General features: G+C 44.7%; 1 protein-coding gene and 1 pseudogene across 3 annotated transcripts in view; both read left to right on the top strand.

Moving 5' to 3' along the window:
* Window positions 1–8,042, top strand: part of LOC140898205 (uncharacterized) — a 203,793-nt pseudogene extending 195,751 nt beyond the window's left edge.
* LOC140898247 (zinc finger protein 707) overlaps window positions 1–27,596 on the top strand; it is a 30,963-nt gene that overhangs the window by 896 nt on the left and 2,471 nt on the right. The window contains exons 2-5 of one of the 3 annotated variants that reach the window (XM_073311818.2): window positions 2,721–2,809; window positions 3,363–3,489; window positions 4,107–4,220; window positions 4,544–4,695. In XM_073311818.2, coding sequence (XP_073167919.1) covers window positions 2,786–2,809; window positions 3,363–3,489; window positions 4,107–4,220; window positions 4,544–4,602 — 324 coding nt within the window. In that variant the 5' untranslated portion in view covers window positions 2,721–2,785 and the 3' untranslated portion in view covers window positions 4,603–4,695. The other 2 variants (XM_078848840.1, XM_073311817.2) reach the window with 2 other exon arrangements.

Here is a 27,596-nt window from a genome sequence, read left to right on the forward strand (position 1 = left end):
CCAGCCCAGCAGCTGGTGGGGAATCTTTCCCCCCAGAAATGGTTAAACAAGCAGTGGGCGGTGGAGAGGGGATTTAACCCTAAGGGCTCAGTATTTACAAGGGAAATTCGCTCCCCCCGCATGCACATGTAAACCCTGCTCCCAATTTATTCTTGGATCTTTTTAAGACAATCTCATTATTTGGGGATCTGATTCCTGCATGTTAAATGCTTGGAGTTGACAGGACTCAACAGCGTCCTGCTCTGATTTCTGTGCAGGATTTTGGCGACAGCAGGCAAGGAATCCAACTGGTATTTATTTTGGGTTGGTTCAGATTCAGTTCCATTCATTGTATTTGGGTTCATTTCTGGTTCTAGCCACCCAAAGAAACAAAAATAAAACTTCAGTTACCTGTTTAAATCTTATTTCAATCTTAGTGGAGGTAAATTAAAAAAAGAGAGCTGCAACTTAAAATGGAAACTGTTTTGATTTTTGGCTATTTATTTATTTTTTAACTTTAACTTTTTACATGAATTTTCCTGAATTTTTTTGTTGTCAAATAAACACAATTTTTTTAATGAACGATTTGGCTGAACAACCTAAAATAACATCTTTCAACATTTGCTTTGCCATATTGGACCTCTGCAGTGAAAGGATACATTTGAGGCCTGGAAATTTTCTTTCAACACTCACTCGTGTTGCTGTAACTGCCAGTATATTTTTTGCTAATTGATTCAGCTTGGGCAAGACATTTTCTGGATGTTCCCAGTAGTTTGTTCTTACTGAGAAATGGCTCATCTGCAAATGAATCAAGAATTGGCCCAATCCTTTTCTGGGCTTTCCTTCGTCCAAATATCACTTCCTTTTTAGAGATTTCAAAAGCTTTCAGAAGAAGTTCCAATGCATCTTCCGATTTCAGACATGTCTGACAGATTTTATGACATCATTACTTCTGACGGAAGCATTTCCATCTTCTTCCATGTTCTGGTGTAATGAAATTTTGCCTTGACTTTGTCGTCCTCTGATAGTGGGGGGAGGGTGTTCGGGGGGTGGTGGACGTGGGCATCAGACAGTGCCGGAGGGGTGGGCGGGGGTTTGGGAGTGGGCCCTGCAGCTGGCTTCAGTGAGGAAGGGAGTTTGGAGCATGAACCCTGCTTCAAGTGGGAGGGAGGAGCTGCCCCAGGGGGTGGACATGGTAGGAGGAGGCCTGTCTAAGGGGAGAAGGTTGGGGAGCCATTACCTTTGCCCTTGGGCTTGAAGAGATATTATGAACTTCAGGGCCCAGGGAGCATCCCCACTCTTCTCTCCCCAGGGGAGCATCTCAGAGGTGGTTCCTCTACCTCTGGGCCCCCCTTCTGCCTCCCATGGTGTGCAGGAAGCTCCCAAGCTTCTCCTCTCCCTTTCTGTGCTTGTGGGCTGGCCCCCTTCTCTTCTCATTCTCTTCTCACTATCCTGGGGCAGGCCATTCTGGGAGCCATCACCGGCCCATTGGCTAGTTAGTTTCTTCTCTTAAAATTAAAATGAGAAATTCAGATCACTGAATTTTTTTTTATATTGAGCTTAAAATTATGCTGAATCTTTATTTTAACTGGTCCCCTCTCCCCCACCCACTTTTTTTTAAGTTCAGTTCAGTCAGTAAATAAAAATTATGGTTCAGTTCTGGTTCCAGTACAAAATTCCAGTTTGAACTGGTTCTCTGGTTCCAGTGTGAGTCCAGATGGGCAAATGAGATTAGCATCGGTCTGACTGTCTCTGGGGGCTGCAGGGGCAGCACAGGGAGGCTCTGTCATTTGCACCCCCCACTAGAGGGCTCTGATAATTGCTAAGGCAGAGGAGGCCGGTGTCAATCTCTGTGCTCTGTTTAGTAGAGCCCTAGAGCTAGCTGGGCTTCCTGGGGCAGATGCTGCTGCCTCCATTGTAATCTGGGAGCAGGGTCTGTGCTGGGATAGACCATCATTAAAGCCCCTGTGTGCCCAGTCAAGGGGGGACTTTCTCCTGTGGCTGAAACCAGCCCCTAGGGCAGCCCCGGGTTCTGCTGGAGACTCCAAGTGATGAGAGAGACCTGAGGTAAAGTGCTGGGGATGGACAGGAAAGTGACTCTGCACAAATGGCCCCTCCTCTCCCCATCTCTTCTCCCAGCTGTCTGCGAGTCCCAGATCTGCTGCCCTTGATACATCCTGTCACACACCTGCTAGCCCTGGCAGTAGCTATTAGAGAGAAAACTCACAGGAATGGCAGGACAGAAACCAGTTCTTCCATGCAGAAGGGAAAGGGAAGAGACTGGAAGGGGCAGCAAGAGCAATAAGTGGGGGGGAAAGGTTCCCGGCTCCCAGCCCTGCCTAGCTCCATTTCATGCTGCACCCCAGGGCAGATTGACTTTAATTAGAAGAAGGTGAGGAGCAGAGAGAGGAAAAGCCAGTTCCTGCCTCTACCTAGTCCCCATGCTGCTGGGGGAATGTGCTGCCTTGGGGACAGTGTCAGGGGGGATCACTGAAGTAGCTCCTTTGATTCTGCTCTTTTCCACTGCTTGGCTCAGAGACTCTGTTACTGGGAGTGTTTAAAAGTATCTTCTGGGTTTAGTCCCCATGGAAGGGGTCAGGCCTGTGTTGTAATAATGTCACTGAGGGTTTGCTCTGCATCACAGAGTCTAGCCTGTCTGTCTGCAGGGTAAGAGTCTGGGGGGAATTGGGGTGTGAAATGGACTAACGCTATTCAGAAAATTCCCCTTCTCACCCTGACAGGCTTCAGAATAAGGACAACGTGTTGCTCCAGATCATCCCATTTTCCTAGGGGACGGGGAAGGGAAATGGCTATGGTGGAGCCAGCTCAGGTATGGGATTTTTGGGGGAGCTGCTGGGGAGGGTTGTTGTGGAGAGGGAGGGGCAGGAAATACAAAGGGTGAGGCAGGGAGGGGGACAGGGTGTGCTAAAGCTGCTTGGACATGCTCAGCCTAAGGCCTGATTTATGAACAGGCCAGTGGGGGAGGGAGTGAACATTTCCCCATTTCTGAAACAGGAAACAACTCCCTGGTCAGGGCTGGGAAAACAGACCACTAGGCAGAGACTGTGGTGAAATACAAAGGGAGGGTGCTGGGATTCCTGTCCCTGTTCCCTGCACATAGCTCTGCTTCCCACATCAGCCTGTAGGCAGCAGGTGTGTGGTAAATGAGAAGACCCTGCTGTCCTCCCTCTTCTGGGAGGGACAAGGAGCTCTCACCTTCTCTCTGTTCCCTGGAGCCTCCTGGCCACTCTGAGCAGGGTGAGGATGGGATTCTGCTCCTCTGGCCCTCCCAGAGCTGTCCTATTTGTGTGCTGCTTCCCACATGAATAGTGGGATTGTGGCTGGGGCAGCAGGTACTGAGTGGGAAGCACCTGTTGTTTCAGATGCCGGTGACCTTTGAGGATGTGGCTGTGTATTTCACGGAGGGGCAGGGGGCTCTGCTGGACCCCGGTCAGAGAGCCCTCTACAGGGACGTCATGCAGGAGAATTATGAGACTATGACCTTGCTGGGTAAGGATTCCTGTCCCCTCAGTTATTTGAAGCCCTGGGGCCAGCATTTCTGCACCTGGTCAGGTTCTTCCCTAGTCAGTTACATTAGAGGGGACTGGGTCTCATAGTCCACAGCTCCTGTGTAAGAGAGCCATTCACCTCCATACCCCCTCCAATGGTATAGGGGAGTCATGGACCTAATGAACATGCTAATTCATCCCCATCCCTCCAGCTTTCACAGGGGCAGGAGCAGTGTATTATCCTATCTGCATTATTTCTCACTCATACACAGGATCTCTGTTCACCTCCCTTCTTGGAAATAGCTCCATGTGTGGGGAGGGCACTGGCCTCTGGACTTTTAGACATATCCAGGGGTTTAACACCAGAGCTGTTTGTGCCTCAGCAAGTTCCCTAGAGCACACAGATCCTGAACACTCCTAATGAGGGTGTGACAACTCCCCTTCCCCCAGACATTGACCTCTCCCAACGGGGCTCAGAGACCATGTTCCCATCCATTCAGATCCCACAACCCCCCAGCAATTCATGGGTCAGTTTAAACTCAAGATGTATCCTTTGTGACAAATACTCCACCAATCATCAGTGCACTCTGATTATGCCTGATTTCACCCCCTGAGCAGGACTTCCCATTCCCAAACCTGACCTGATCGCCTGTCTGGAAGCAGGGGAAGAGCCGTGGGTCCCAGATCTTCAGGCCTCCAAAGAAACGAAGCTCTCAAGAGGCACCCACGGAGGTGAGGAGTCAGTGACACTGACACAGAAACTATCTTGCAAAAGAAGGAAAAACCTAAAAATCCCAAAAATCTGGTATGAGCACCCTCAGTTCTGTCTCATCCCACCCAGATTAGGCTGTGGTCGGCAGGTGTCATTCATCATGGCAGATATCACTCATGGCTTCCCATCCACCCTGTTAGCTGTCAGGATTTTTCTCCGTGACTTCACTTCCCTGTCAGTGTTTGGATGGGATGTGGAGGCATAATCCAAATTCTTAGTCTTCCAACAGCTATTACATTATGTTTTCCCTCTTTGCTATTTCCCTTTCTGTATTTTCTACCAGCCCAGGCAATGACTTCTGCCTGGATTCTCTCTCTCCCCCAGCAGGTGATGAGACAATGAGTGAGAATGAGGAGGGGAATCCACAACAGGAATGTCCTGAGCCAGTGGAACTGCAAGGGAGCACAGTTAGAAAAGCAGATGGGAATTTTTTCCAATGCTTGGAACAGAGAAAACCCTGGAGTAATTGGCACAGGTCAGAAAGGAAGCTGGGAAATTGCCAAAGGAAGCAAGTGGATGAATCCATTGAAAGTGGGAGAGGAGGCAAGGATTCCAAGGAAAGCAAAGCCCAGCTGACAAATCACAAAGGAAAGAAACCCTATAAATGCTTGGACTGTGGTAAAAGCTTTAGTGGGAGCTCAAATCTTATTAACCATGGGAGACTGCACACGGGAGAGAGACCCTATAAATGCCTTGAGTGTGGGAAAAGCTTCAGTAATGTCTCAGGCCTTATTTGCCATAGCAGAATCCACACGGGAGAGAGACCATATAAATGCCTTCAGTGTGGGAAGAGTTTCACTGTATCCTCAGCCCTTATCATTCATCAGAGAACCCACACGGGAGAGAAACCCTATAAATGTCTTGAGTGTGGAAAAAGTTTCCGTGCACGATCAGCCCTTAGTGTACATCAGAGAACCCACACAGGAGAGAAACCCTATAAATGCTTGGACTGTGGGAAAAGTTTCAGTCAGAGCTCACATCTCATTAGCCATGCAAGAATCCACATGAGAGAGAGGCTATATAAATGCCTTGAGTGTGGAAAAAGTTTTATTGCACCGTCAGCCCTTATTACACATCAGAGAACCCACATGGGAGAGAAACCCTATAAATGCCTTGAGTGTGGTGCAAGCTTCAGTCGGAGCTCAAATCTTGTTACCCATCAGAGACTGCACACAGGAGAGAGACCATATAAATGCCTTGAGTGTGGGAAAACTTTCAGTGCACCATCAGCCCTTATTGTCCATCAGAGAACCCACACAGGAGAGAAACCCTATAATTGCTTGGACTGTGGTAAAAGCTTCAGTCAGAGTTCACATCTTATTAGCCATGGAAGAATCCACATGGGAGAGAGGCCATATAAATGCCTCGAGTGTGGAAAAAGTTTTATTGCAGCATCAGCCCTTATTGTACATCAGAGAACCCACACAGGAGAGAGACCCTATAAATGCTTGGACTGTGGTAAAAGCTTCAGTTGGAGCTCAAATCTTATTGCCCATGAGAGACTGCACACGGGAGAGAGACCCTATAAATGTTTGGACTGTGGGAAAAGCTTCAGTCAGCATGCAAGCCATATTAAGCATGGGAGAATCCACAAGGAAAAGAAACTGTGAAAATGCCTCCACTGTGAGAAAAGTTTTAGTCAGAACTCACACCTAAGTAGACATCAGACAATTCAGACAACAGAGAAACCCCATAAATGATTGGATGATGGGAAAAGCTTCAATCCCAGGTCATACCTTCCTAAATGTCGGAGAATTCACATGGGACAAAATCTACAAATTCCTCAGCTATGGAAAAAGTTCGATTTGAAGATCAAACCTCGCTTCACATCTGACAATCTACGCAAGACAGAGAACCCATAAATACTTGGATTGTGGGAAAAGCTTCAATAACTGCAGGGAAAGATTCAGTCTGAGCTCATGCATTATTCCCAATTGGATAATTCACAAAAGAAAGAGCTTGAATGTGGGGGTAACTTCATTTGGTGCTCACACAACATCCAGCATCAGCAAATCCACATAGGGAAGAGGCTTCTCAGATGTCCTTAGCATGGAAAATGCTTCAGTTTGAGCTAACACCGCAATGGACACCAGAGACTCCTCCACACAGGAGAGAAATTCTCTCAGTGCCATAACTAGGGCTAGCCAAAGTAGAAATTTCACTTAGTAATTTCCATGCACAGCAGTGGCATTTGGCTCCCAGGTATCCATCTGCTCATGTCTGGGGGCAGATTCCAGCAGCAGCTGATCCTGAGCTGAACAGGGACACTCTGGCTTTTTCTGGTCTAAGCAAAGCACAGGAAGAGGAGGAGAAGTCCCAGTCAGCCCCTCCTTCCTGCTGCAGCCCTGGCTGCTGAAGTTCTGGGCCTTCCTGCCTCCTGCTAACCTGCTGGGGGAAGGGAGAGAGAAACTCCTCCAGAAGCTCCCTCTGCCTGGATGAAGTTCCACCCTTGCCTTGCCTTCCCAGGCATGGTTTCTCTTCCATGGAGACTAGGAGAGAGATACTTGGGCCAGGCCCCACATTCGCTGTGGGCACCTGTCCCCACCCTGCGTCTTCCAGCAATATTCCTGGGCTGGGCTCCCCCACTTACCTGGAGCTGGTCCCTGCAGGGTGAGTGTCCCTGGGCTGGCAACACTTCCCCTCTCGAAATCCCCTAAGGTGCTGGGATCCCGGGGGATCAAATATGAAGGGACCAGGAGGAATGGGTTTTGGGGAGGAATCTGAGGGATTGAGTGGTTGGGTCTGGTGGATGTGGGAAGCAGAGGATGCTGGAGAAATAAAATGTTAGGGATCATGGGATTAGAGCAGAGAGTATGGGAAAGAGAAGTGCTGCCTCTTATCAGTGACGTCCTCAGCCCCTTTTCGCTGGGCAGGGAGCAGGTCCTCAGGGAATCTATTCTGAAGCACTTCATGGAGAGGAAAGTGATCAGGAACTGTCAGCAAGGATTCACCAAGGGCAAGTCGTGCCTGACTAACCTAATTGTCTTCTATGATAAGATAACTGGCTCTGTGGATGAGGGGAAAGCAGTGGACATGTTATTTCTTGACTTTAGCAAAGCTTTTGATACAGTCTCCCACAGTATTCTTGCCAACAAGTTAAAGAAGTATGGGCTGGATGAATGGACTATAAGGTGGATAGAAAGCTGGCTAGATTGTCAGGCTCAATGGGTGGTGATCAATGTCCATGTCTAGTTGGCAGCCAGTATCAAGCGGAGTGCCCCAAGGGTCGGTCCTGGGGCCGGTTTTGTTCAATATCTTCATTAATGATCTGGAGGATGGTGTGGATTGCACCCTCAGCAAGTTTGCAGATGACACTAAACTGGGAGGAGAGGTAGATACGCTGGAGGGTAGAGATAGGATACAGAGGGACCTAGACAAATTGGAGGATTGGGCCAAAAGAAATCTGATGATGTTCAACAAGGACAAGTGCAGAGTCCTGCACTTAGGACAGAAGAATCCCATGCACTGCTTCAGACTAGGGACTGAGTGGCTAGGCAGCAGTTCTGCAGAAAAGGACGTAGGGGTTACAGTGGACGAGAAGCTGGATATGAGTCAACATTATGCCCTCTTTGCCAAGAAGGCTAATGGCATTTTGGGTTGTATAAGTAGGAGCATTGCCAGCAGATCGAGGGACGTGATCATTGTCCTCTATTTGGCATTGGTGAGGCCTCATCTGGAGTACTTTGTCCATTTGGGCCCCACACTACAAGAAGGATGTGGAAAAATTGGAAAGAGTCCAGCGGAGGGCAACAAAAAAGATTAGCAAAAAGAAAAGGAGTACTTGTGGCACCTTAGAGACTAACCAATTTATTTGAGCATAGCAGCTCACGAAAGCTTATGCTCAGATAAATTGGTTAGTCTCTAAGGTACCACAAGTACTCCTTTTCTTTTTGCGAATACAGACTAACACGGCTGTTACTCTGAAAAAAGATTAGGGGGCCGGAGCACATGACTTATAAGGAGAGGCTGAGGAAACTGGGATTATTTAGTCTGCAGAAGAGAAGAATGAGGGGGGATTTGATAGCTGCTTTCAACTACCTGAAAGTGGGTTCCAAAGAGGATGGATTTAGACTGTTCTCAGTGGTAGCAGATGACAGAACAAGGAGTAATGGTCTCAAGTTGCAGTGGGGGAGGTTTAGGTTGGATATTAGGAAAAACTTTTTCACTAGGAGGGTGGTGAAGCACTGGAGTGGGTTATTTAGGGAGATGGTGGAATCTCCTTCCTGAGAGGTTTTTAAGGTTAAGCTTGACAAAGCTTTGGGATGATTTATTTGGGGATTGGTCTTGCTCTGAGCGGGGGATTGGACTAGATGACCTCCTGAGGTCCCTTCCAACCCTGATATTCTATGAGTCTGTGAATTCAAATGAACCCCAAAACTCTGTTTGAGCTTTCTGAGCTTAAATCACTATTTCCGTCTCTTGGTAAAGTGGCTTCTTTTGCCAGCCAAGTCCAGAACATTTATAGATGGGCAGATTTTGGATTTGGTTTGTTTTTGTTTCTTTTTTCCTTTTGTGGCATTAGAAGAATGTTAAAACTTTTGAAAATGACACAATCAAGTAATGAGGGGGTGCTGAGTAAAGCAGGTTTAGGCAGTTCAGAAGCAAATGGATAAATTTGCTTTTTCTTCTTTTGGGAGTTATGATTTTGTGGGATTTCACTTTCTGAACCTGAAAGTGTTTTGTAGCTCACCTTGTAGTGTTGGTTTTCCTTTCTTCCTCAAGGCTGTTTGGTCACAGACAATGATATTAGTTTAGTTTGACAGGATGTAGCACAAGTTTATTGGGGACTTTATGAGACAAATTATAATTTGCCAGAAGAGTCCTTTTTTATTTTATTTTAACCTTTCTTTATCCTTTGTCATGAGATCTTTGTGTTTTTTGAACAATGAAAATTATCAATATCTCTGAGCACAAATACCTAGCTTGAGTGCTAGATTCTCACTCCGAGAGGCCAAGACTGATAGGACATGGAGTTACTGCCTGACCCCTTCAGAGATATGAGATACAGTCAAGTGGGTGAGAGGGTGGGGAGAGAGAACTGGAAAACTGCAAACTTGTCTACTGAGAGCCAGACAGCTGAGGCTGAGAACTGTGAACTTGTTGCACCAATGCCAGAGAGAGACAAATATTGCCCTATGAGTGCTGGGTGAAGCCATCCCTGAAATCTAAAGGGGTACAAATGGTACCCCTAGAGGAATGATGAGGCGAGGGGGCAGTGTCTCCCGATTACTGAGAGGATGAGCTTTGGCAGAGACAAGTAGGAAGCTAGGGAAGCCAACACACCTCGTCCAGCCTTAAAGCCAGGCTGATTTCACACTGAGGGCTTTGTTAAGGTAAAACAGATATCCAAAGTATACAGATACCTGAATATTTGGACATATGTAAATGAATATATGTTATGATTACTAATAAATGAATGTTACGTTGTAGGACAGGGTTTATATACTGAGAAATATATGCCTCAACACCTTACTCCTTAAAATGATTGTTTGGTTGTACCACAGCAGTGTTGATTGCTATTTCCATCCCCTTCTTCACTCAACGCTGTAGCTTAGCTTTCTTGGTTTGATGTACCATGTAATAGCCCATTCCCATGAGAACAACTGTTAATGCCTGGATTCCCATTAGGATTACGCTAAGGGTTCAGACCACTGGCTGTAAAGTCACATCCTCTGGAATTGCCCACCAGAGTGTTTCCACCTCTCTTTGTACATTTTCTATTTCACTCATTTGCTGCTGGATCAGTTGAGTTATTGGTATTAGGGATTCTTTGGTTCTTGCCACCAAATCATGTGTTTCACTGTGGGGAACAATTCAATCAATAAGTCTTGTAAGCATTCATGTGGAATGATTGTTTCAGTGACAGCATTGCCTTTGCTTGTTAACCAGAAGGCATGGGCTCCTATTTGAATGGTGCTGGTAACAGGCACTCAGAACCCAGCATCACTTGTAGGGCAAATGTTGCCAGCTATGGAAAAATTATGATAACCTATAGCAGAGGCCATGTCCTGAATTCATACTACCTCATTAACCAGTCTGTTTTGTACCATTTGAGCACAGCCTTTTCTGGTGTTATTAATTATCAAGTGTAGTATAGCATTCATACAGACACCATCCATTATGTTTTATGCAACAAGCCTGATTAATTTCCGAGCCAGTTTCAGTTGTTAGGTGCACGGTGGGGTAATGCTGTACATATGTCTTGTTTACAGTCATCCCCACACTATTTGCGTAATATACCTTAACTGGCTCTTGCAACCATCTAGGGACTGCCATCATGAGATATACACTTTTGCCATCCTCCTGGTCCAGTCTTGGGACCCTATCAAATTTAGCAAATTGTAGAAAGATAGGCACAATATGATTGATGCCTTGCTGTATTTGTTTTAAGATGGCTGTAGGGTGTAATATCTCTGGCCAGTTCTGAAGTTGCAACTGCAACAAACTTTTCTGTACTATCTTGATTACTCTATTGCCATAGGCCATGCAAGCAACTGCCAATGAAACATCATTATTTTGTATGCTGTCGATGAGGGACAGAATGGTAGTATTCAGGTGGCTAAACCCTTGAGCAATCAAATGCATATTATCAATAGTGATTGCATGCTGGTCCAGTAATTAACTGCTAATATCTCTTCCTGTCTTAACTGCTTTGCCTATTCCATTCACAATGGTGTTTATTTTTAAATTAAGATTTTCAATAACTGCAGAGTTCCATATGGACATGCCAAGGCTGGAGCATCCCAATGCTATTCCTAATAAATCCCTCCTGTCTCTATCATGTTGGCTGATTTGGGAGCCCTTCCAAAATTGTAATTGCATCTCCAGTTCCAAATTAAACCAATCCTTCTAGCGTTTGGGGCACTGCCTTAGCATTGTCATACAGGCAAAATCGAGTTTTAGTGGCACATAGCTCCATCCTACATTCTCTACCATATACTCTACAGTAGGGTGTAGGTGAGGTAGGCCATGGTTGTACAATGGGACACTCACTCCTTGGGGTAGTGTCAGTGTGTGGAGGAGTGGAAGGAGGTGGCGTTGGGGCTGTTGTTGGACAGGCATCTTCACATACCTGTACATGGCAGATGCATTTACTGGTGCTCGGGGTCATGGACCAAGTTCCTGTGTATGTTTCTGTATCTTTTAATTGAATGTTACGAATGTGAATAGATGCACTCCACTTATCCTGCAAGTCAGTAAACTTCACCCTACTTGTCCAATCTCCTTATGCTTTTACACTTGCATTTATGTAACTAATTACCGTGTCTATTGCTCGAAACCAGTCCAAGTATACTGTGTTGGTCTGGAGCTTGTGTGCTTGGACAACACATACCAGAGTCAGATCCTCCCCTACCACTCCTGTGAAATATTGCTCCACTACGTGCTTTGGTGCCACTAGAACACACTCCATTTCCGGAATGGCTCGTTTCCTTTCCTTACTTTGTCTATGTTCATGTTCACTTGGTGTGTTACTGTTAGGAGTGTTAATGGAATCTGTGTGAGGAAGTGCAGTAAGAACGATAGTCTGATCACAATTAATGACAATATCAACCTTCCAACAGCATGCATATTCTCCCTGTGTCTCTTTCCTCAAAATCAGTTCCTTTTCAATCCATCGTCAGGCATTATCGACCTCTTGGACAGGAACATGTTGAGCAACACTACGGGCTCCAGCACTCCATCCCCAAGCCAACATAATCGCAAAGGGTGACACCCTGAGGATGTGTTCATTTGTCGCTTTCCTTCAGTTTCACACACTAATTTCAAAACCGTTCCAATAGGGTGCTCCTGACTTGCTGCATCCCATCCAGTGGAGCTATTAACTGTTTCTGTCCAAAGAGTTCTGGTCACCGAATGTGTTTGGTTGATCTTTTTGACATCGACCAGTCCCTTTGCTCCTTGAGCCACTACCAGCACACCCAACAGGGTCCGTATCCAGGTTGGCAACCTAAAAATATATAAAACAACACTCGCCTCTCTCTCATGGGTAAATGTGCATAAATTTTTTTAAAGCAGCAGGAATATTAATAGCAGTGGTAATATCAGACTATTATGATTATAAGACCAAATTGGTGTAACTTCCTTTCAGCCATTTCCATTTCTTACTGGACTGCTCCACAGGAGTATAATCCCGGTTCAGTAATTCCAGAATAATTTGATCATTTAGGGGATTTAGGAACAGGAATCTCGTTTTCAAGGGAACGGTGGGTGTGTTATCGATCCATGAGATTCCTGGTCCCAACATCATAGAATCATAGAATCATAGAATATCAGGGTTGGAAGGGACCCCAGAAGGTCATCTAGTCCAACCCCCTGCTCGAAGCAGGACCAATTCCCAGTTAAATCATCCCAGCCAGGGCTTTGTCAAGCCTGACCTTAAAAACCTCTAAGAAAGGAGATTCTATCACCTCCCTAGGTAACGCATTCCAGTGTTTCACCACCCTCTTAGTGAAAAAGTTTTTCCTAATATCCAATCTAAACCTCCCCCACTGCAACTTGAGACCATTACTCCTCGTTCTGTCATCTGCTACCATTGAGAACAGTCTAGAGCCATCCTCTTTGGAACCCCCTTTCAGGTAGTTGAAAGCAGCTATCAAATCCCCCCTCATTCTTCTCTTCTGCAGGCTAAACAATCCCAGCTCCCTCAGCCTCTCCTCATAAGTCATGTGTTCTAGACCCCTAATCATTTTTGTTGCCCTTCGCTGGACTCTCTCCAATTTATCCACATTCTTCTTGTAGTGTGGGACCCAAAACTGGACACAGTACTCCAGATGAGGCCTCACCAATGTCGAATAGAGGGGAACGATCACGTCTCTCGATCTGATTGCTATGCCCCTACTTATACATCCCAAAATGCCATTGGCCTTCTTGGCAACAAGGGCACACTGCTGACTCATATCCAGCTTCTCGTCCACTGTCACCCCTAGGTCCTTTTCCGCAGAACTGCTGCCTAGCCATTCGGTCCCTAGTCTGTAGCGGTGCATTGGATTCTTCCATCCTAAGTGCAGGACCCTGCACTTATCCTTATTGAACCTCATCAGATTTCTTTTGGCCCAATCCTCCAATTTGTCTAGGTCCTTCTGTATCCTATCCCTCCCCTCCAGCGTATCTACCACTCCTCCCAGTTTAGTATCATCCGCAAATTTGCTGAGAGTGCAATCCACACCATCCTCCAGATCATTTATGAAAATATTGAACAAAACCGGCCCCAGGACTGACCCTTGGGGCACTCCACTTGATACCGGCTGCCAACTAGACATGGAGCCATTGATCACTACCCGTTGAGCCCGACAATCTAGCCAGCTTTCTACCCACCTTATAGTGCATTCATCCAGCCCATACTTCCTTAACTTGCTGACAAGAATACTGTGGGAGACCGTGTCAAAAGCTTTGCTAAAGTCAAGAAACAATACATCCACTGCTTTCCCTTCATCCACAGAACCAGTAAAGTACAGAACAGTAAACATCCATAAAGGCTGTTTTCCTGCTTGGTCCAGCATCCATACAGAAGTGTCTTTATCATTCCAGCAGATGGTGATCATATTACCAATACCCCCAAGTAAATTGTCCTTCTGCACTCAATTGTCTGACAGGGTAAGGTCTGGACACTTCAAATCTTTTTCATTGACCCCAAGCAATATACAGTAATAAGCGGGGTGCCGATGGAGCTCGAAGGTTAAAGCTTGTAAGGTTTCCATTATGCTTACCTTGATCACTTATCCTGTGTATCTGTCTGTAAAAAAGCACAAACGTCATATACAGTTTAACCCCCTTGTATTCCTTTCATTGCATGGCATGTTTCCACCGAGGCTGGTCCTTTATTTCAACCAAGTACAGAGAGGGCCCTAATTTATCTAAAATTGGCCAAGGACCTGACCATTCACCTTCAGGAAATTTTTTCTTGGGAGCCGGTTCAATTTTAACCATAACATGGTTTCCAATTTGCCATTGTTTGATATCACTGTTTTCATCAAACGCCTGGTTCATTTTTTGCTGCTCTGCAGCCTGCTGTGCTGCAGCCGCTCCTTGAACGGTGCGCAACCACTATTTAAAGCTATTCATCCAGCTGGTGGCTGCCAATGCTGTAATTACAGGTTTCAGAGTAACAGCCGTGTTAGTCTGTATTCGCAAAAAGAAAAGGAGTACATGTGGCACCTTAGAGACTAACCAATTTATTTGAGCATGAGCTTTCGTGAGCTACAGCTCACTGTAATTGTTTCCCAATCTGGGGGAGACAGCAAGTTTTCCCAGCCAGGCGTAGGTCTCCCAAAAGGTATTTCATAGGACGGCTTTGGATCCTCATTAGAACCCATGGAAGTACCAGATCCTCATTTGTTCCCAGTTCATTACACACTTTAGACAGTTAAGAGTTTTAAGAGATTTATTCATCCTTTCCACCTGTCCCCCAGTTTGAGGATGGTAGGGGATGTGTAACGGTAGGGGAGTACCTGCCCAGGTACCCATACTTTGGTATATCTGTCCAATAAATGCGGGACCATTGTCAGAATCAATGCTGTGTGGCAGCCCCCATCGAGGAAAAAAATTTGTTATGAACATTTTTGTGGAGACCCAGCTGTTTTTTTTCTAGTAGGGAATGCTTCTACCCATTTGCTAAAACTATCCACAATTACAAACAAAAATCTGCTTCCCCTAGGAGTAGTAGGCAAGGGTCCCACAAAATCAACCTGTAAACATTGGAGGGAGCCTTTTCACTCTTGGTGCATTAACTCTCCATGTCTTTTTCTTCTAGCAGGGTCTTGCTTAGCATACGTTAAACAACTATGACTATGCAGGTCTAAATCAATCTTTCATTCCAGGCCACCATCCCAGTTTGTTTTTCTAATGCCTCTTCCTGTTTTGGGTGACCTCCCACAATTGAACCATGCACCCATCCTAAAAGGAGGTACTGCGTCTGCTGAGGGATTACCAGGACCCATTCATTTTCTGGTTTTGCCAGAATTAGGTCTCCCTCTTTTCTCAATGGGATACTCTGCCACTGTGAAGGGCATTCTATTATCCATTTCTGTACTGAGTCATCTTTTGCCTGCAGGTCCTGTAAAAACTGAAGCTCTTTTGGGTTGTTTCCCGCACCTTGTTTTTGCTTTGCCTGTGCCCAGGTGGTTACTGCCACGGATGTAGGCTCCCCCAGTGTTCCAGTGAGGGCTGCTTCCTTAGCCAGTTTATCTGCTAGTTCATTTCCCCTTTTCAATGGACCTGTTCTCTTATGGGCTTTTATTTTAACCATCCAGATCCTCTTATACCGCCCTGCCAATTGCTCTATTTGCTGCCATAAGGTCTTGTGTTTAATTTCAGATTTGTCAGTTCCTGTGAAACCTACACTATTCCATCATGGTAGGTAGATGGTGGTTCCCTTGTAACCATAATCTGAATCCGTTCCTATTATTAGCTCTGTTTCCTTGTCCTTCATTCTAGCTAAAACTTCTAAGACCGCTGACACTTCTGCAGACTGTGTTCCCCCTTTGTTCAATTTGTACTGGAAGAAATTAACTCTTTGCAGGTTTTCAGTTAAACAAACCCCTGCAAAGCCAGTGACTCATTTTCCTTCGGTGTAATACAAGCTACCATCCACAAACCAAATGGTTTTTCCAATCACCTGTTCAACTGGGGTTGCTTTAAAGACAGCATGCACTTTAGATTCCTGTTGGGGTTCACAAACGCGTTCTTGACTGTTTATAGTCAATCCCCATACAGATATTTAAGGTTCTTTTAGTGGGACTAATTGAACATTCTCAGACATTAGAGCAAAGACCCATTGAATGGCCTTATCTACTCTCGCATGACCTTTAGGCAGATTTTCCTGACTGAGTAATTTTCCCAGTGCATGGTGACTCTTTACAATCACCTTGCTTGCTCCGATAATTGCCTGAGCTTTTTGTCATGTCCAGTAGGCAGAGTGCAGTTTGCTCACAAATTCCCAGTTTGTTTTCTGGACCTGTTAATGCTCTCCTATAACAAGCAACGGGTCTCTCCCCAGCACCAGTATCCTGTGTAACCATACTAACAATACAGAAATTCTTAACACTAGGGTACAATACAAAGGGGAATTCGCTGTTAGGGGCGGACAAGGTAGGTGCCTCCATTAACCCTTTTTTCAGGCTCTCCCATGCATTAGTTGCCTCCACTGTCCAGGTCCACTTTTAAGCACCTCATACGGGGAACCTGCCTTCTCTGCGTACGCAACCATAAACTCTCTGCAGAAGTTAGTGAGCCCTAAAAAAGATTGCAAAGATTTAGTATCTACCAGCATAGGGAGGTTAACAATACACTTCACCCTTTCCTTATCCACAGACCTTCCCCCTGTACTGAGTTGAATTCCAAGATATTGCACTTCTCTCTGTTTAATCTGGGATTTAAAGGTTAAGTTTCAAGCCCTACGGTTGGCAGCTAGTCAGCAACAGCTGCATTAATGCTTCGTGTTCCTGCTCTGTTTTACTGACTATTAAAATATCATCTACATACTGGACTATTCTTCCCATTTGTAAGAGCCCCTCCTTCTCTAGCATATTTCTCACTACAATATGAAACATTGTGGGGGCGTCACAGTACTCCACAGGCAAAACATTCCAGCTGTATTGCATACCCTGGAATACAAAAGATGTTCTGTACTGAGACTCTGGGTTTAAAGGTAAACTCCAAAAGCCGGTTGCCACGTCGAGTACTGAGAACCACTTAATGTCAGCAGTTACTACCTAAATCAATTCTGGGTAAGCAGCCACTACTGGTGCTCCCCGTTTGGCAGTTTGTTTAACCCCCGATAGTCAATAGTAATGTCCATGTTCCATCAGGTTTTTTAACTGGCCAGATTTGTGCCTCATTAGGCGCTGAACACCTTCTAATTAATTTTTGTTTTTCCAGTTCTTCTATAACTTGCCTTAAAGATTCTTTTGCTTCCTGAGGTGTCAGGTATTGTTTTATGTTTGGGGGTATGTCTCCTTCTAATGTAACGGAGATTTGCATTTTTCCCGTATCTAGGGAGTCCACCTGCCCACACAGTTTGAACCTCAGCCCACCAACCTTCCCAGCCTTCTGGCACAAGAGGTGGCCATTTAGGCTTTATTGCTTTCACCATCTGAGTAGCAAGTCCCATGGGGATCAGGTTAGCATCATTTGTACCTTGTGCTACAGTGAGAGTTTGTCTGATACACGTATTTGGGAAGTCCAGGATTAATCCCAATTGTTTGATAGTTTCTGCCCCAATTAGATTTTCTCTCCCTGCCATAGCACACTTCTCCTGAATGGTATGTATGAGTCTACGAGTGTGTACACCAAACTGGAGAGGGAGGGTTTTGACATCATATGTTTGTTTAGTTCCTGATATGCCCTGGATCTGTACAGAACCCACGACTGGATATACATTAAATTCATCTTTTACTATAGGAATTCCAGCCCCCGTGTCCAATAGAAAATCTGCAAGCCCAACCCTGACTCTGATGCTTAAGTGGGGGCATCCTCAGACATCTATTGTCATGGGTTGCTGAAAAATGCATTCTGAGTTGCAGCGGGGCTGTCCGATGCTATTGAATTAATAGCTATTGGGTTATTCAATCCCCATGCCAAGACAGTCACCTTAGCCACCTTCATCACTGCCTTTTCTTCCTCCTTTTGAGACTCCTTGCCAATCATACATGCCTGTAGCTGTGCCCGCAGCTTCTCCTTCTCTCCTTTAAGGTCTAAGTTCTCCTGTTTCAGAGCGATACTCAATCACTCTCTCTATTTATTCCTCGACTTCTGTTCATTCCACAACCTCTCCAACCCTGGCCAGGGCCACAGAGAAAGTATCCAGGACCCTCTGTTTTCCACTGTCCTAACTGTGTTAGCAACTCATGGACAGGAGTTCCCTCCAGCTGTTTAACTGCAATCTCTACTTTTTCAATCCATTCATTCCAGGGCAGCGCCTCCAAAACAAGTTGCTTCAAATCCTCAAGATTAGTAACCCCCACTGTTAACCTAGTATATGTTTGTATTCTGTCAGCAAGCTTGGCCGGAGCTTCCCTTGGCATTCTTGTAATTCCTTTAAGTGCAGCTAAGTCACTGGATAGCATAAAATGCTTTTGAGCCAAACGTTTAACCATTTGTATAACATCATCATCAAAACCAAGAGTATGACAATTCAATGGTCCCAAAAGGGTTTGTACCAGCATTGGTTCTTGTAACATGTCCATTTCCACCACCTTTAACAACTGTGAGCATTTATGTAGCCATGCCATAAACTCATTAAAATTCTCAGAAAGCGGGGGGCCAACAGCTCCAGTTAACGCAGTTAGTTCATTAATTTTTAAAGCATTGAGCCTGGCTGTTAAGCCGCTAGCCCGAGGTGGGCAAGGTGTAAATGTACACTTGGGTGCCTGATTCATTTCCGTTTCTGCATAATTGCCACTGTAACCCCCAAATATTTGGAGAATCATAATCACAATTCCTCCAAACTCTTGTGCAGCAAACTGATTAATTTTCATTTGCTGTTCTTGTGTTCACAGTGGTTCAGTCATCTAACCAGGATGGAATTTTTCAAATGTGCCTGAGGCCTTCTCCACACATGGTTTGTGCACTGATTTAGTGAAACTGGGGTAACGCTGTTATGGGGTCATTCTTAAATTGGTTCAAGAAGAGTTCAAAAACTTATATGAGTGTTCACCCAAGCAAGTGGCATCGATTAACTAAATAGTTGATCAGTGCAACTTTTGTGTGTAGACAAGGGTAAAATGAATCCCTTTATGGGTCCGGACCAAAGTGACTTAAGGACCACAAGTCCCATTGAAAGTCAGTAGAAACAACATTGCATGACTTAGGTGACATTTCACACAGGTAATGAACAATGAGTTGGTTCAATGACAAGCTCCACTTTCAAAAACCAGTCGGAGAACACTTCAATCTCTTTGGTCACTCGATTACCGACCTAAAAGTGGCAATTCTTCAACAAAAAAACTTCAAAAACAGACTCCAATTGACAAGCTCACAAACAAGCCACAGTACAAAATTTGCCACATGCAAAAAAATCATTAAGATGAAGTTAAGGTTGCAGGAACATACTGTGTCAGTTGACTGAGTGAAAGTTTCCTCTAAAAAATGTTGGAAGTTTGTGTGGATGTGTACATGCTAGAATATCAGGAGAGTCAGAGTTAACATTAATTTACATGAAATCCAAAACTAATCTGAATACTCACAATTAAGGGACTCAAGATGCCTTAATTGTGACACCCCGTAAAGATACCAGCCTCTCATCTTCTGTGTTTGTATGTGGATTATGAAATATTCACCACAGAGATTTCAGTTCTTTTCTGCCTATGTTTTGTTTTCAGAGTAGCAGCAGTGTTAGTCTGTATCCATAAAAAGAAAAGGAGTACTTGTGGCACCTTAGAGACTAACAAATTTATTGGAGCATAAGCTTTCATAAGCTACAGCTCACTTCATCGGATGCATACTGTGGAAAATATAGTGGGGAGATTTTATATACCCAGAGAACATGAAGCAATGGGTGTTACCATACAGAATGTAACAAGAGTGATCAGAAAAGGTGAGCTATTACCAGCAGGAGAGCGGGGGGGAAAAGCCTTTTGTAGTGATAATCAAGGTGGGCCATTCCCAGCAGTTGACAAGAACAGTAGGAGGGGAAATAAACATGGGGAAATAGTTTTACTTTGTGTAATGACACATCCACTCCCAGTCTTTATTCAAGCCTAAGTTAATTGTATCCAGTTTGCAAATTAATTCCAGTTCAGCAGTCTCTTGTTGGAGTCTGTTTTTGAAGTATTTTTGTTAAAGAATTGCCACTTTTAGGTCTGTAATCGAGTGACCAAAGAGATTGAAGTGTTCTCCGACTGGTTTATGAACGTTATAATTCTTGACATCTGATTTGTGTCCATTTATTCTTTTACGTAGAGACTGTCCAGTTTGGCCAATGTACATGGCAGAGGGGCATTGCTGGCACATGATGGCATATATCATATCGGTAGATGCGCAGGTGAATGAGCTTCTGATAGTGTGGCTGATGTGATTAGGCCCTATGATGGTGTCCCCTGAATAGATATGTGGACACAGTTGGCAATGGGCTTTGTTGCAAGGATAGGTTCCTGGGTTAGTGTTTTTGTTGTGTGGTGTGTGGTTGCTGGTGAGTATTTGCTTCAGGTTGGGGGGCTGTCTGTAAGCAAGGACTGGCCTGTCTCCCAAGATCTGTGAGAGTGATGGGTCATCCTTTGGGATAGGTTGTAGATCCTTGATGATGCATTGGAGAGGTTTTAGTTGGGGGCTGAAGGTGATGGCTAGTGGCGTTCTGTTATTTTCTTTGTTGGGCCTGTCCTGTAGTAGATGACTTCTGGGTACTCTTCTGGCTCTGTCAATCTGTTTCTTCACTTCAGCAGGTGTGTATTGTAGTTGTAAGAATGCTTGATAGAGATCTTGTAGGTGTTTGTCTCTGTCTGCGGGGTTGGAGCAAATGCAGTTGTATCGTAGGTCTTGGCTGTAGACAATGGATCGTGTGGCGTGGTCCGGATGCAAGCTGGAGGCATGTAGGTAGGAATAGCGGTCAGTAGGTTTCCGGTATAGGGTGGTGTTTATGTGACCATCGCTTATTAGCACTGTAGTGTCCAGGAAGTGGATCTCTTGTGTGGACTGGTCCAGGCTGAGGTTGATGGTGGGATGGAAATTGTTGAAATTGTGGTGGAATTCCTCAAGGGCTTCTTTTCCATAGGTCCAGATGATGAAGATGTCATCAATGTAGCGCAAGTATAGTAGGGGCATTAGGGAATGAGAGCTGAGGAAGTGTTGTTTTAAGTCAGCCATAAAAATGTTGGCATACTGTGGGGCCATGCGGGTACCCATAGCAGTGCCGCTGATTTGAAGGCATACATTGTCCCCAAATGTGAAATAGTTATGGGTGAGGACAAAGTCACAAATTTCAGCCACCAGGTTTGCCGTGACATTATCGTCGATACTCTTCCTGACGGCTTGTAGTCCATCTTTGTGTGGAATGTTGGTGTAGAGGGCTTCTACATCCATAGTGGCCAGGATGGTGTTTTCCGGAAGATCACCAATGTATTGTAGTTTCCTCAGGAAGTCAGTGGTGTGTTGAAGATAGCTGGGAGTGCTGGTAGCGTAGGGCCTGAGGAGGGAGTCTACATAGCCAGATAATCCTGTTGTCAGGGTGCCAATGCCTGAGATGATGGGGTGTCCAGGATTTGCAGGTTTATGGATCTTGGGTAACAGATAGAAGACCCCTGGTCGAAGTTCTAGGGGTGTGTCTGTGCAGATTTGTTCTTGTGCTTTTTCAGGGAGTTTCTTGAGCAAAGGGTGTAGTTTCTTTTGGTAACCCTCAGTGGGATCAGAGGGAACTAGTGATGGTGAGTTCAGTGTGGGATTTGGATGGTAACTGACCTGCTATATAAACAGCTGATTCCTTTTCTTGATTGAGAACAGTGTTCCTGATGCAACAGGGCAAGTTTTGGTTTGAATGTTTTTTTCACAATCATAGCAGTTTTTGTTTTAAAGAGATTGTTATCCCCTTGGAATTTTGTTTCAGAGAGTGATGGTAAATGTCACCCATTGAGGTCTTTCCACAGAACCTCAGGCTCTGGGTACCAACCAGCTGATCGACAAACCACCTGGATCCCTCCATCCTGGTGACCCTCAACAGAGATGAGAGGAGCAGAGCCCAAACCTAGGGGGAAAATTCATGAAGGTGTTAATTCCATGAATTAATTTATAAAGCAGAAGGGATGAGGGACAATTTGTGGATCCCTTACTCACATTAGAAAGCACTAATTCACGTGGGTAGTCAGTGGAAGGGATAAATGAATACTGGAATGTCTGAAATTCCAATACTCATGGATACACAAAATGTAAAAAAATATTTAAAATAATTTCATTGAGTCGGTGGGAAATATTGTCCTATCAACACAGGAGCAATTGAGTGCCGAGTACCTTTGGAGACCTGACCACTTCATTTATATACCTGAATAGGATCTGAACTTTTTCAAAATCTGATCGTTAGTGCACTGGATAGAAATAGCTATTTTAAAAAAAATCTACTTGGTGTCATGGTTACAGTGTCAAAGCAGCCGCGGAGAAATGCTCAGTCGTGTCTAAGAGTGGTAAATACATCATTTCCCCTCCCCATCACCACCATTATACAGTCTCAACAAATAAGAAGGCTGCATTTGATTTTGATTACACTCCTAAGTAACAACTAACAGTAAACCAATCAGCAAGCCATAAATGTCTGGCAGTCCCACCATAGTCACACATCCTAGAAATGACTGCAGAGCAATTGGAAGGCCATCTGTGTCCAGAAGTTCTTTCCCTCTTAACTAAGGACCCCTTTTGAAGTCAATCAAGAATTTCTTTTGGGCAAGAAAGTGCCTTGATCATCCTGAAAATGTTTTTAATAGCATGTTGGGAAAGAGCACTGTGTTATTGTAAAATAATTCACAAGCAGAGAGCCAAAATTACAGTAACAGAAAAAAAATAAAGCCTGCAGCCCACACAAAGATAAAATTGACACAAGGAACTGACCTGCTACCCGCAGTTCCAATACAGTTTCTTCATAAAAAGTATCATCTTGAACAAAACGGCAATATTGTCCTTCATCAGAGTGTCTGATATTGAGAATCCTCAAGGGAACATTTCCATCTGTGAGTCCATCTTTCAAAAGTTCTGTCCTTCCCTGATATTCTAGCATTTGCCTTTCATACTGATCCTTCCCATCATGGTACAGGTGCACAAAGGATAAAAACTGAGATCGGAACCATCTCACCTTCGTGTTTACAGCACTCATCCTGGGGGATAGGTAACAGGGTAACACAGTTTCCTGACCCAGGATGGCAGTGACAGGGTCATGGGGTCCAATCACTGTGAACTTTGCTGGAAAATGCACCAGGACAACAACAACAACTTGCTAGGTGTATAGTTGAGACAAGCTTACTATTGAACAACTCATTTTTCTAAGTGCTCTGAAATTGACATGCTTACTGATATTGCCATGAAATTTGCTTGGCCTCAACAGGAATAAGGGAAGGGTCTGTGGGCCATATTTGATGTTCTTTCACCAAGGTGCTCCTGAGATACAGGCTTATTGCTCTAGCCAATTGTTTGACTATTATGGTTCAATACTTTACACGATCAAGAGACCAAATAACCAAACTTAACCAGACTTATTGCCTAAAGACAAAACAGTACAACACGAAAAGGAGACATACATACTCTCCTTCCAGGAAGCAAGTCTTATCTTTCAGTGTGCTCACCTTACACAGAAGATGTGCTTCAAAAATACACCCCTAAACCCACTTATATTTATATCACGCTGCTTACAAGTGAAAAAGCACTTTATACATCACCTAAGATCCAACCCGCCAGTTCCTTAACTTGCTTTTCTGTTCCTTCCTTATCTCTGTTTTGAACACCACATTCCAAAATAGGTGGGTGTAGAGGTACATCCCAACCAGTGCTAGGACACACCATTCATGTATCTTGGCTTTGACTGGCTTCCTGTTTTCTATTCTGAATGCTAACTTCAGCTTTGCAAAATTTTGTGGGATATTTGACATTGATGAACAGAATTGTGGGAAGAGCATAATACATGCAGTTATCTTCCCAATACTTTATACATACATATATATAATGTATATTAAAGGACTACTGTGCACATAATACCTAATAATATGCTGTATACTACACCTAACATATATGTATTAGCTAACAGGAGCAATAAAAGAAGTCACATGACACCTCTATATTCTGGTTCTTATTATGTTTTTGTGCACATGTGAGTCTCAAACTATGCCTCTGATCTTTTTTACATTGAAACCTACTAAATAAATTTATTATTTATTATTATTATTTTATTAAACTCTTCAATAAGTGTCCAGGCAATGCTTTGAGGATCCTTGACAATCTTTTAAAAATACTTGCATGAAGAAACAGACTGGGGCACTGTCCCAGGAGCAAATAAAATAACCCAGCAGCAGCAACACAATCAGAGCAAACAATGAATACTGAAGGTGCTGATCTTGCTGTATGGTTACATTTACACACTGGGAGTAGTTCCATTGTCTTTGGGTGAAGCATGTTGTTAAGACACTTCAGGGGCCTAAATAAATCCTCTAAGAAACAGCAGCCACATGGCGGATTCCTACCTGATTCCATCTTGTGAACATAAAAAGTAAGGAAGAAAATAATAAAACCAGGCAGAGGGGAGCTGGCTCTGGAGCTGTGGCAAAATGAGAGAATCTTCGTCTTCACTGTGACTTTATCTAGACAACAGGAAGAACAAGGGGAAAAAACTTATCATAGTGAGTATAACTCTGATTAACATTAAATCATTAAAGTCAGACATTAAGGAGGACACATTAAATAAAAAAGGAATAACTCTTTCATACTATGGAGTTAGAACAGCCGTTCAATTAAAGTTGGAAATGTATTTCCTTTATGAGTCTGATTTTATCCCATCCCTACAAAATCTACATTAAAAAAAAAGTTCAGTGTAAAAGTTGGTAGTAATTCCATCGATGGAGAAAAAAGTTTTAAGGAATGAGAAAGAGAGTGTTTGTGTGTGTGAGAGAGAGAGAGAGATTCTTGATTTTTTTTACCCATTTCTTTTCTTTCAGGATATCACAGGCAAAATGATTCAGTTCCACGACCAGAGCTATTAAATAACAGGGACTACAGAGAAAGATACTCCCCTATAAAGTTGGATTTGCATGAGTTTGTAACTTACTTTATAAAACAGAAATATACAATAAGTTAATTCATATCAAATCTCTCTTTGAATGCATTGAGAGCAGGATCAGGTCCAGTTTTCTTGAATAAAATATAAGAGCAAATATATAAATTCATAAATAAAATAACCACAATAGTCTGGTGTTAAATTGAAACGAGAGGGAAAATAGTTCATATATAATTTTGAATACATAGTTCAAAAGCAAAGTTTATATTCAGAGTAAGACACATTTATCCAGGATTATTGGATCATTTTGCAGTTAATAATTTACCCAAGGTAAGGAAGAAATACTAGGAAATACAAAAGAGCAATGGAGATGGTATTCAAGTGACAGAAGGTCACCTACCTGATGAATCCTGGAACTAAGCTTTGGAAATTTTGAGATCTTCCGGATGTTCCAAGGTTTTCTAAAATTCTCATCCATTCTCCTCCAATTAGTCTACATTGTCAGGGACTATTTCAGTTACAAGGCTGCAAAATTAATTCTTAATAAAAAATTACAGAGACAGAGCTGAATCCCAGCCTCTGCTTCCATATTTCTGCCAGAATGGTGTTTCTCCTTTGCAGGACACTGAAGGGAAATGTGTCTCTCTTCATGGCTTTATTGAGAGAGCAGCGAAAGTAAAAAAGGAACTGGAATGGTCCGGTAATTTCAGTCGCTATCACAGCCTCATTATGGTTTGGGAATAAGGATACTCTCTCAAAGAAGCTCTCCTCGGGTGCTAGTGTTGATGGCAGCAGACTCCGGATTTCCAAGTGCCCCAATCTGGCTGAAGGGAGAACTGCTAAATATTGTCATAATAATCATTATTATATTTTTCATCTCATGCCCTTTTAATACTTAAGTAATAACTAAGCAACCTTTGTACTACAAACTGGAGTGTATGGTGAAGCCAGTGTCTTTATTGCTGTAAGGTCTAAAGGTTAAAGCCCAACCCATCTCTGTTCTCAGGTAGGCGTCTAACCGGGATCAAACAGCATTCACTGAGTCTAAGTTCTTATTGGTCAGCAGTCATGGTGCTTGCCTGTCTAAATCATCACCACAGATTATTGAATCACTGAATCACAGTCCTCCATGTTCTTGCTGCTCCTTCAAAAGTGGGCAGTGAATTAATGGAGTCAGACCAAGGCAATCACAGTGCAATATTTTTAGAGGTACATGTACTGATTTGCTATCACGTGAACAAGACCTGAAACAGCATGGAAGCCATGACTGTATTGATATAGTTATTAGACAGACAAGGTGGGTGAGATAACCTCTTTTATTGGACTAACGTATGTTGGTGAGAGAGACAAGCTTTCGAGCCACACTGATCTCTTCTTCAGGGCTGGGAAAGGTACTTCCAGCACCACAGCAAAATACAAGATGGAACAGATTGTTTAGCATAAATAGTTAGGCCATATTGTAAGGGGGCATTCAAGGTAGAGTGGCCTGTTAACACCTCTGCAGTCATAGGACAAAAAGAGGGGGTTAGTGGGTTGCAGTCAGGGCCATCCCTAGACATTTTGGTGCCCTACGCAGCCCCCCCCATAAGGGGTGGAGGGCTGGCCCTAGGGCTCTGCGGGGGTGGGGGCTGGCGCCAGGCCTCCATGGGGGGGCAGGAGCAGGCTTGGGGAGCAGGGGGGAAACGGCCCCCCAGCATGAGCCGGTGGAGCAGAGCGGGCTGGGGCGGGTCGCTCCACTTCCTGCTGCCCGGTGATTGCAGGGCAGGCCCGACCCAGCACTCACGGGGAGGTGGGAAGTGGAGTGACCCGGCCCCAGCCCATTCCATTCTGCTCCCTTGGCTCCCAGACTTGGCACTTGGGAGGCAGGGGGGAACTGCCCCCCAGCACTCACCAGCAGCACGGCTGGGAGCTGGCAGAGCGGAGAGGGCTGACGCCAGCTCACTCCACTTCCCGCCACCCGGTGAGTGCAGTGTCAGGCCCGAACTCTGCTGCAGTCCCCCAGCACACGTAGCTCAGGGGAAGGGGTGGAGTGGGGGCGGAGCAGGGGTGGGAAGAGGCAGGGTGGGGGCAGAGCAGGAGTGGGGGCTTTGGGGAAGAGGTGTAGTAGGGGCAGCTTTCCTGGCCGGCTCAGCTGGCCAGGGGATTGGGCTGGCCGCTGAAGCAGCATGCAGCTGCATAGGGCACCAGGAAATTTGGTGCCCCATATTTCCTGGTGCCCTACGCAGATGCATAGTTTGCATATGGGTAAGGATGGCCCTGGCTGAGCTTTGCTGTAATGAGCCATAAATCCAGTGTGTCTGTTTAGTCCTTAATTTTTAGTGTCTAGCAGACTGGATTTACAAAACGTTCCCTGCTGCTGCAGTCAGAGCTTCCAGCTTCTCTCCCTAGCCTGGCAATTAATTCTACCTCTTGTCTAGCCCCCACATCTGCCCCTCAGCACCATGTCAGTATGAGTTCGGTGTGTCTGCACCAAGTCCCCAGCATGCCCGTCCCAGCACCCTATGCCAAGCTGAGCCAGCCTGCCTGATGCTGCTGGGCAAGAGTCCAGCCAGCCTAGACTTACAAAGAACTGACCCAGCCCAGCCAGGACTCTGGCACCAGCCTGGTTGGGGGCATTTTCAATGTAGAAGTGAGACCCTCCCACATCAGCCTGGCCCCACAG

The sequence above is a fragment of the Lepidochelys kempii genome, chromosome 14 (assembly GCF_965140285.1).
Source record: "Lepidochelys kempii isolate rLepKem1 chromosome 14, rLepKem1.hap1, whole genome shotgun sequence".
Lineage (NCBI taxonomy): Eukaryota > Metazoa > Chordata > Testudines > Cheloniidae > Lepidochelys > Lepidochelys kempii.